Here is an 11,016-nt window from a genome sequence, read left to right as displayed (position 1 = left end):
CTAACAATAATTACACTGTACCTTTCATTCATTTAGCCAACGCTAGCTGTTAAGTATTGGAACATGCTTACCTGACGAGGTTTCTGTTCAAACGTTAGCCAAGCTAAAGCTACTGACCCCTGCTGAATTTGTTGCATAAAGAGAAACGTGTAACTCTGTATTTTTATTGAATGAGGGGATAGCAGTCACCTGTGTTGGCCATAACGCCAGCTTCTCTGAACAGTAAATTCAGTTAGTAAGGGTTCTTTCGCTTTTCACCGGTTTTCTATCATGGACTATGAAGATAAAACCAAGTCTGTGGCTGATTGCCTGATGAGCTACAAGAAGGATGCGTCCGGGTGGAAACTCTGCAAGAAATCGGTAAATTATTCTTATTATTTTTCTAAATGAAAGGTAGCTTCATGTGTGTTCCAAAACCTATCGTAGACGCCTATGCCGAAAAATGACGCTTTAATACGGAACCCCGAGGTTGACGTTTTAACTTATTTATCGCGGTAGCTTTGTTTAAAAATGCTGGTTGTTATATGATAAAGATTACATTTCAGCTGTTTTTTTTCATTATTTTTTTTTTTTTATCAAGAATTAAATTATAATATCTAGACAGAATAGAATAATAGAAAATACTTTGTCTTCTTTTCCATGCAAAGGCAGTCTTTGACTGGAATGTGTAATACATTCCATTTCATTCAAAGCACAAGGTAGCACATTAAACTAACTGAAAAACAAAACATGCTTGATGAAAAACAGATTTAAACAAAAAACAATAAAGCTACATAAAAAGCAAGTCACCAGGTTCTTAACAAAAAAAGAAGAGGTGTTAATTGAGCATGTAAATATAGAATACTATGTAAAATATGAGGCAGAATGCCTTTAATTCTTTAAGTTATTTAAATTCAACTTGGAAAAAAACATTATTCATAAACGTTTTCTTTGCACAATGGACTAGATAAATGAGCAGTGATCTCTATAAAAACAACCAACAATACTTGTGAATGTGCTTATGAAGTGCAAAAAACTGCCTTTGAGGCTGACTCCAAAAGCCCTGAAAGTCACATCACCACATTAAAGAAAGCCTGGTACAAAAGGTAAATAGGGTAGTTATTTTCAATATGGGCACACACTGTGCAGGGTTAATCTTTTATAACAAATCTGTTTTTATTTTATCAATGATAAGTTGTCCAGAGTCAGGCCACATCTTAAATGATTGACAGGTGCAGTGTAGCAGTTTGGTTGTTTGAAAGTTAGGGTGAGACAGAATTTCCAGCATAAGCCTCAAGAATCGCCTGTAGTAACAGATGGGTGATGTCACTCAGGCTTCGTCCTTTAATATTTGTAATTTATTGCAATGGGAAAATGTAGGAAAATAAAATGTATGGATAAATGTCTGCTTAAAGGCTTTCATACTTTCATCCAAACTCGAGGGACAACTTTTCTGTTAGAAAAACAACTCAAACACACAGCAAGTGTTAAAGTGTATTTATTGTATTAAATGATCAATATTAATTTATAACACTTTCCTGATGACAGTTTCTTTGTTGCCGCTTGCAACATATTGATAGTGTCATTTTTCATATTAAACAGTATCCCCTGGCAGGTTACCTTGATGTAGCACTGTACATTCTTTAGGAAATTAATAACCCAGTATAGTCTTAAATGTCATGTCACCCATACTTTTCACCCTTCATTTGTAGTACATTTCCAAATAATGAGCGTGATTTTACACCCATTTCCCCACACAATTTCCAGCATGTCTGTTGTGTAGTTAACTACGGAGCCCTGGAGGTGACATGGTTAATTTTTTTTTTTATCGCTACTTACTATCTCGTGCGTGAAACTTACTGTATCTTTCACGCGCAACTTAAATCAGTGACGCCGGGCTGGACCTGACGTAGTTTGTTTTTAGCTGTCAAGCTTGGAGACAACGGTAGGGGACTATCTTTATCATCCAAAACAACGTAAAATTTTTTGTTAAATTTTTTCATGTTTTCATGGAGGATGTCAGCCATAGATTTAGGTAGCCTGCCGTGAAACCGCTTTTTGCACGGCCTATTTAAAAATAACACGGCCTTGAAATTATTGCACGGCTTGACCTAGGCCGTGCAAATATCTATATTTAATAGACGTGCTTACTACACGGGTTTCTGTACGGTGCGCTAAATATCTGATTAGGCTACATTCTAATAAAAGAATATGTTTGCCGAATACCGGTACTGAAAAGCTTAAACCCGATCCCGTATACGTTTCTACAGCCACCTGTGCCTTATTTGGTAGACGGCGTGTTAGCCGGATGACGATAGGCTCTATGTAAATAGTGTCATATGATAGCATCTAACCGCTAACAGCTAACCGCTAACTAATAAATTCAACAAAGGAGAAAAACGCAACATAAACAAAACCAACGCTGGAAGACATCCAGCAGTTCATCCACTTTGTCATTGGCATGTGACTATTTATTACAAGAACTCAATCAAGCTTTGTTTCAGAGAAGGCTGTGTGCGGCGAGGAGGAATATACAAACAATCAGCTGTGTGTTACAGTCAATGGTTTAAACACGGCGGAGTTTTGTTTACCGACGTAACACGGAAGTGACGATTCTTTCAACCAATCAACGAACTGCAGGGTTTAGCTCCACCTTTTCGGGTCAGCTCCACATTTGAATATGCTGACAGATGATTGACTTTGGGACTTGGGATCTATTATTGCTGGATGACACATGTAATATTATGAATTTATTGTTTTTTTGTTTTTTAAAGAAAGTGCAGATAGAAGTAGTGGGCCAACTACAAAGGGGTTAGACAACATGAACCAAGTTAGTTACAGTTAAATGATGAAGGGGTGTGTCAGGGCAGGGGCTGTACAGTAAATCAACATTATCAAGGTTGGGAAAACTAAAATGTGAAAACTAAAATGTGTAACAATGTATCTTATTGAACAGAATGCACAATTTAAAGACTTATTCAGTTTTCTTCAAAACCAGTGTGTTAGGGAGTACATAACCTCCGCTCCACCGTGCGTGACACTGAAAAACATTTGCACCCCCTGTATTTTTTTTGCACCCCCTGTTTTCCCATTTCTGCCTAAATCACTGATGTCAGCATACTGTGTATTATGGGCTTCATTAAACATTTTGTGGAGACATTTTACAGATGAGGTGAGGTAAATGAGGTTTTAAAGGATAAAAGTTTGTTATACAGGGGAAAACTATTAAAATATTAAGTGAAACAGTTTCTCTGTCTTTCGTAGATGCATCTGTCCTTCACTCAATGTGGTTTAAAGCAGCACAACAGCTGCAGTCTGTATCACTGGGACCTAAATGAAGCCACACAACTATCAAAGATTTACATTCACCTGGAAGTCCATGGCTACAGTGCCTTACTTATTAGAACAAACATAAACAACAATGGCGGCGGATCCTACTTGTGTTTGCTTCAGCAGTTATTTGCGTTGTATCGTCTCTTAAAACAGAACCTTGATATGATACATTGTGTATGTCGCCGCAGAAAGAGCATTGAATACTTGTGGCAAATAGTTCAACCTTTACCCAAGCGCAGGGCAACTATACGCAGCATTTGGGTAAGACCTGGGAGAACTAGTCGTTGGTGGGCCTGTGGAGCATGTTGGGGAGGAAGTGGTTATACTAATGGGTGTCGCGCCACGTTGTAAAGTTCCACTGCCCACTACTGGCGGGGCGTGAGAACTACATCGTTTTTGGAGGCAAGATCTGCAGAGTAGACGATTTGTACTTCGAATCCGGAGTGGGGTCATTTTTGCAAGTTTCTAGGCTGCGTTCTCATGGGAACAGGGCCTCATAATCCTACTTATGAAGCACGTTTAAAATCACAAGTTTACAAGGTGATTTGAAAAGTCAAACAAACGGGTAAATTAAAAGTAAGGAGCAGATCACAACCTCACTCTCCTTCTATTGTACGACTGTGTCTTTAAATGAAAATATTGGAGTTCATTAAAGTTAAAGGAGCACATTACTTCCATGTTTTATACTGTATGGTAAGATTGGCTGAACTCGCTAGTTGAAGTTTTTTTTGTCACCATAGTTTGAGTTTACCATGTGCCTTTAATTGGATATTTTTAATCCTCACCATCATTCAGTATTTTGCTCCATTTCTCTTTTGGGCTATTTTCTTACCTTGTGCCGTTGGACCACTTAATCGTGTCAATGAGGGGGGCTAATTACAAGATACATAAACTCAAGTATGTGTTCAAATTCATCTGTGTGTGTGTTCCCAAAGTGATTTATTTTAAAAAGACAAAAAACACAAACAGGAGAAAATTATACAAAGTTCTGTTCACCTTTATTTTGACCCTGACTCAAGCATCAGGAGTGACGCATCATATCCTCGACACTCAGGTCACCACCCTCCCATCAGGCACTGGGCTTTAGAAAAAACAGAGGAAAGGGTTATGTGAGAATTGAATTTAGCAAAATTACACATTGCTTGTTTGAATACTCCACAGAAAGGATATCCTTTTGGGTTCAGAAGCATAAAATACTACCACTTCATGTCTCCACTTCTTTTTCAAGTCAGCTGTCACCCTACAGAGGCTCGATTTACTCTTCTGTCTTAAAGAGGAGAGGCATTTTTAGCTTCAAAAATAAAAAGTGAAATCTTGACCTTACACAAAGAAATCTAAAAAAAAAAAAATGTTCTAAACATTTTTTACCTTTCCCAGCACCTTTAATCAAGTCATGTAATGTTGATCAGGATATTCATTTCTGTTATTTAGTTATCTAGTTTTTATTGAACTTAAAACATCATAAGGTGAGGCTTTAAATCATAAAGGACTGGGGGATAACATGGAAGTAATGTGCTCCCCTAACTTTAATGAACTACAAAAGTTTCATTTAAAGACCCAATGGTACAATAGGAGGACATTTAGACTGTGATCTGCTCCTTAATTTTAATTTACCCGTTTGTTTGCCTTTTCAAATCACCTTGTAAACTTGTGATTTTAAATGTGCTTCATAAGTAGGACTATTATGATTATTGGGATATAGGTCAACAAATCAAGCAGCAAAGAAATGGCAGTGACTAACAATGAATAATAAATACAAATATATTGTATGTAGGCACACACATACCTTTGAATAGAAAGGCACTGTAGCCATGGACTTCCAGGTGAATGTAAATCTTTGATAGTTGTGTGGCTTCATTCAGGTCCCAGTGATATACAGACTGCAGCATGTTGTGCAGCTTTCAACCACATTAAATGAAGAACATATGCATCTACTTTTCCCCTGTATTACAAACTTTAACCCTTTAAAATCTCAATTACCTCATGTCATCTGTAAAATGTCTCCACAAAATGTTCAATAAAGCCCATGATACACAATATGCTGACAGGAATAAAGTTCATCCTCCATGACATCTGAATCTGTCTCTCTAGTTTATAAATGACATACGTCGTACATGTCACATTCAGGAAAATGTTTGATTTAAAGTGTAAAGTTATTAAAACTATCAAGAGGTGGTGGTCACGTCATGGCGGCTTAGGAGACGGATGTTCTTTTGGAAGCTCTGCAGGCACCTGTGCATATTTAACATTCTCCCTGAAGATACGGTTCTTTTTTTCCACTGTTTATGCAGTAGTATGTCTCTTGAACATTTCTGGTTAAAACAAGACCAAACAATACCACTTACTAAGAGCAAAGGCAGCAGCAAGGCGCGACAGCTAACCACCGAGAGCGCAACTACACCGTTAGCCCAACATGGCTGCGAGCGAGAGGAGGATGACAGCGAGATGGAACTCGATCCTGGGCTGGCGAAGGCATTGGAGCTGATGACAAATAAACTTATGATGACCATTAATGATAAAACTCAACCATCTGGCAAAAACAGTCCTCTCGCATACTAATGAGCTAAAAAAAGCTGCCGACCAATTTGACGAGGTAGAAGCGAGGGTGCTACAGGTCGAAACAGCTAATGGGCTGCAGGAGGCTAAACTGCTAGCCCTCGAGAGGAAAGTTGAATCTCTTGTAGATCACATCGACAAGCTTGAGAACAGAGGACGTCGGAAAATTTTACAGGTTTTCAACATCCCAGAGAACATGGAGGGGAAGAATGCTTTGGGGTTTTTTTAACACTGGCTTCCGAATTTCCTTGGCATGGAAGCCAAGGGAGGATGGGTAAAGTTGGAAAGGGGTTACCGATCTTTAGCGCCCAAGCCCGGCAACGATAAGCGCCCCCACCCAGTCATTATCAGATTCCACTCTTTTCCTGACAAGCAGAAGGTTCTGGCAGCTGTGAAGCGCAAGTCGAGCAATGGTGATATCATCCTGGAGGGCAAGAAGATCTCCTTCTACAACGACCTGTCTGCTGCAGTGCTTTGGAAGCGAAAGGATTTAACGGAGGTTAAACAACGTCTTAGGGATACCGGGGCAGAATACTCCATGCTTTTCCCCATGAGGCTACAGGTGTCATTTAACGGCATGAAGAAAACTTTTCTTTCTCTGGCTGAAGCTTTGTCTTTTGTGACGGGCGAAGCGAACCATGGCTGATTGATGCGTGGATAGCCGAACCAAGCTGTGATAGTGAGTCATTTATTTTGGTAAAATTGTTTGTTATGGCATATTTGTTATGGACATCTAGTCGTGTGCTGCTGCAGCCCAGTGATTTCAGCAATAATCTCTGTATCACATTTACCGCTACTACTTAATATATATTTGATCGTGATATTTTTTTTATTTTTTTGCAGGTGCCTTAGTGGCCCCTTGTCAACTGAGTTATGTCACATGCTTTGTTTGTCTGTGCACTGGCGATGAAGGGGGTAATTGGCACTGTGTTTCTGTTTACTTTTCTAATGCGTGCAAAACATTTTAGGGCCCTCGCGAGTGCAACTATGTTAGCTAAACAAAGACACAGTGGTCCAAAATACGTTTCATGAAACTTTTTTTTTTTTATTTACCTTGAGAGGGAATCATTTCTCAAACTCTTATTTGCGCTAATGTTATCTAACAAGATAGAGTTTTGTTCTTGGAATGTAAGAGGTCTGCGTGGGAATGTCAAGCAGAGAAGTTTTTGCTTTATTGAAAAGGAAGAGGTAGATGTAGCCTTATTAAAAGAGTCGCACTTAAATGACGATGAGCGTCTAAAACTTGAACACGGTTGGGTTTGCCAAGTTTACATCTCCTTTACTACCAGTAGCAGAGGTGCAGTCATACTTATAAATAAGAACTTACCATTTCAAATTTCTGCAAGTGTCAAGAATAAATACGGGAGATTTGTGATCGTAAAGGGGGTCTTACAGGGAGAGGAGATAATGATTATGAATCTTTACTGTCCTCCGAATTACTCCTTAGCTTTTCTAACAAAAGTCTTCTCAGAATTTATGGAGTTAGCTTCTACTGTGGCTTTAATAGGAGAGTTTTAAATTGTTTGTTGAACCCTCTAATTGATAGGCTTCCTCTCGAAGCGCGCCTCTGACGAGTCAAGCTAATGCTCTCACGTCCATTTGTGAAGAGATCGCTGTAATGTGATAAAGGTTCCATCATCTACTCCCCTCCTCACAGATGCCACACTGGGATTGATTTTTTTTCGTACCCGAATCATTGGTGCTGCACTTGTTATCTTGTTAGATCGGCAATATTGTTGTAAGCGATCATTCTATTTTACTCCTAGAAATAGCTGTTAGTGGGGACTCTGCAAAAAGTAGACGTTGGAGATTTGATGCACGTCGTTTGAGATATGAGAAATTTACTTCATATTTGACAAGTGAATTTAAGATATTTCATGCTATAAACTCTCAGTCTATCAAAGACCCCTCTTTATTATGGGAAACGTCCAAAGCATTTATCCGGGGTTTAATTATAGGCTATTCAGCCTCAAGAAAACGCAAGCAAATGGAACAGCAACTAAAACTTGAGAAAGAGTTAGAGGACATTAAAAAGGCACTTGGCTCGTCATCCAACCTCATGCTAATACAAAGGAAGTGCGCTGTGCAGGCCAAGAGCTCTATTCTCTTCTCAAAACAAAGGTTGTACAAATATGGTAATAAGCCCAGCAAATATTTTTCTTATTTAACCAAGGTCAAGACAGATTCTCAAGTAATACCCTCAATCTTAGACACAAATGTTCCCCTTTATTTTAACAATAAAAATATTATCAATATTTTCAAACAGTTTTATGCTCAGCTGTACAAAGCAGACCATCCACCAGGGGCATCAGAGAAAATTGAGTCATTTCTGACAGGTGTTGTCCTCCTTACTATCTCTGATGTTCAAAAATTCAAAAACAAGTTTCACTTTTCTTATAATCTTGTTTATACTCCATTTTATTTAACTTTGTACTTTTTGCACATTTAGTTTTATTAATGTAAATATTATTTATCTTTTTTACCTTTTATTTTATTTACCGTACCTTTTTTATCTACATTGCACTGTGGGGAGGGGGAAAACGTAATTTCGATTTCACTGTATGTCTGACATATTTTGGAATTGACAATAAAGAACCTTGAACCTTGAAATGTGAATTAAATGCTCCTTTCTCTAGGGAGGAGGCCCTGTTAGCACTTAAAAGCCTACAGTCAGGTAAAGCGCCCAGGCCAGATGGCCTTAGCTCTGAATTTTACAAAGAATTCCACCACATGTTGTTGGGCCCTTTCTTGGAGATGTTGGAGCACTTTTTTTGTATCTGATAGCCTTCCTAATTCATTTAGAGAAGCTGACATCACTCTAATCTTTAAAAAAGGTAAGAACCCTGGCGATTGCTCTAGTTACAGACCCATTGCCCTTCTTAACCAAGATCTTAAACTATTATCTAAGATTCTGTCGTTGTGATTGGAGAAGGTTTTACCCTCCATCATTAAGAATGATCAGACTGGCTTTATAAAAGGCAGGAGCTCCAGTAACAACGTTAGGAGGCTCTTGAAGATTATCCATCTCTGCCAAGCACAAGACACTGATAGCTTGGTTATCTCATTGGACGCGGAGAAGGCCTTCAACCGCGTCGAATGGCCTTATCTGTTCCGTGTCTTATGTAAATTCAATTGGGCGAAAATTTTATAAAATGGGTTAGGTTATTATATAATAGACCAAGGGCTTCAGTCATTACAAATGGTTATAGATCAGAGAGCTTCCAACTTCAACGCTCAACGCGTCAGGGCTGTCCTCTTAGCCCTGCCCTTTTCGCCCTTGCAGTGGAACCTTTCGCTGAGGCCATCAGGCAGGATTTAGCAAATGTGATGTGTCGGTGGAACTCCGCACAAAATGTCACTTTGCGCTGACATTCTGTTATTTATTACAGAGCCTGTGACCTCTGTTCCTCGCCTCATTGAAATTATTCATCAGTTTAGTGTCTTCTCTGGTTACAAAATTAATTTCTCAAAATCTATGGCTATGCCATTGGGGACCCTTAGAGATAATACTAACTCGTTAGTTTTGTTCCCATTCCGGTGGTCCATGTCAGGATTTGTATACCCAGGCATTAAAAGTACTCCAATGTTTCATCAGATGTTTAGGGCCAATTTTACCCCTCTTCTAGAGAATATAAAAAAGGACTTACAGAGATGGAGTCCACTCCCTCTCTCACTAAAATGAACGTGCTTCCCAGATTACTGTGTCCCCTACAGATGAATCCTTTGTTGTTCTCAAACAAAGTGCTGAAGCTACTTGATTCCGCCTCTGTTTGGTTAGACCTTGAGTCGTCGCATACCTCTTGCTCATTGTTGGGCCTTTTGTCCTGCAAGAACTTGAGATCTGCTAGAACTTAATGTAACAACAACCCCATCATTTCCAATACATTAAAAGCATGGTTTGTTACACAAAAGCTTGAGAAAAGGTCCAACCTGACTCCTCTACTGATCCCAATACAAGGTAACCCGGACTTTAAAGGGATACTTCACCCATTTACATGAAGCTGTGTGTCATTAGATACATGGTAGTAGTGGTGAATGGTCGTGAATCCAACCCTCATTTAGCCTTGAGAGGAGAAAAATGTGTTTTTCTTTGCTTGAAAGTTTTCTTCATGTGATGCAAAAAGCGTCATATATGGCAAAATGAGGGTTGGATTCACGACCATTCAACACTACTACTATGTTTCTAATGATACACAGCTCATGTAAATGGGTGAAGTATCCCTTTAAGCCAGGCATGATTGATCCCATGGGATAAAGATGTGTGATTTGTGCGAAGGACCATCCTTATTATCATTTGAACAGATCCAGACCAAATATAATCCTGAGATTCCATGTTATTGCGATAAAATCACCGATAGAGCAGTTACTGCTTCAGTGTCCGACTAAAAAGTTCATTACTCGTTTTTATGATGTCTTTTTTGAATTCAAATATTTTTATTCAACTTTTTTTGCAAGCATGGTACATGACATTGACATAATTCAAAAATATAGAAACCCTTATCTTTCACAAAACATGCAGGCAGACTTTAGTACACAGATCAAGTGAACATAAACTAGAGCAGCAGGCAAAAGAGGAAAACTATAAAAATAAGGAAGATACACATGTTGGGGTTTTCAGGAGCGAATACCTGACCAACGGTTAGGTTGGGTTTTATGGTGTAACATTTGATTGTCAAAATAAATTTAATAATTAAGTTTATTTAATTATTAATATAAATCAATAATTATTATTAAACTGAGTTTAATAAACCTCGGAGCAACACCCTGTAAACAGGGAACAACCAAAATATTACAAATATCAGTCTCAAATTATTTAATTAAATACCAATATCATTAATAATTAATAATCGGTATTTAATTGAAGGTGTGAAATCTGAACACAAAGCCCTTTCACCCAGCCTAAGTCACAATGCAAATACACAGTAATCACAAACAACTGCTCTTTAAATTATAACAGAATTTATTTAACAAAGCAACATCAAGTTAAGTCAATGAAACTCAATCAAACAAACAACTATTATAAACCAAACTACAGGTAACAAACAAAACAAACAAGCGTGGCGTGTGTGTGTGTGTGTGTGTGTGTGTGTGTGTGTGTGTGTGTGTGTGTGTGTGTGTGTGTGTGTGTGTGTGTGTGTGTGTGTGTGT

General features: G+C 38.5%; 1 protein-coding gene across 2 annotated transcripts in view; it reads left to right on the top strand.

The window, feature by feature from the left end:
• The first annotated feature begins 229 nt into the window (after window positions 1–229).
• stard5 (StAR related lipid transfer domain containing 5) overlaps window positions 230–11,016 on the top strand; it is a 75,517-nt gene continuing 64,730 nt past the window's right edge. Inside the window, exon 1 of one of the 2 annotated variants that reach the window (XM_079340007.1) lies at window positions 230–360. In XM_079340007.1, the coding sequence (XP_079196133.1) occupies window positions 271–360 (90 nt within the window). In that variant the 5' untranslated portion in view covers window positions 230–270. The remainder of the gene's footprint in view (window positions 361–11,016) is intronic. The other variant, XM_079340008.1, reaches the window with a different exon arrangement.

The sequence above is a fragment of the Symphodus melops genome (assembly GCF_947650265.1).
Source record: "Symphodus melops genome assembly, chromosome: 3".
Classification (NCBI taxonomy): domain Eukaryota; kingdom Metazoa; phylum Chordata; class Actinopteri; order Labriformes; family Labridae; genus Symphodus; species Symphodus melops.
This window is presented reverse-complemented; position numbering and strand designations above follow the sequence as displayed.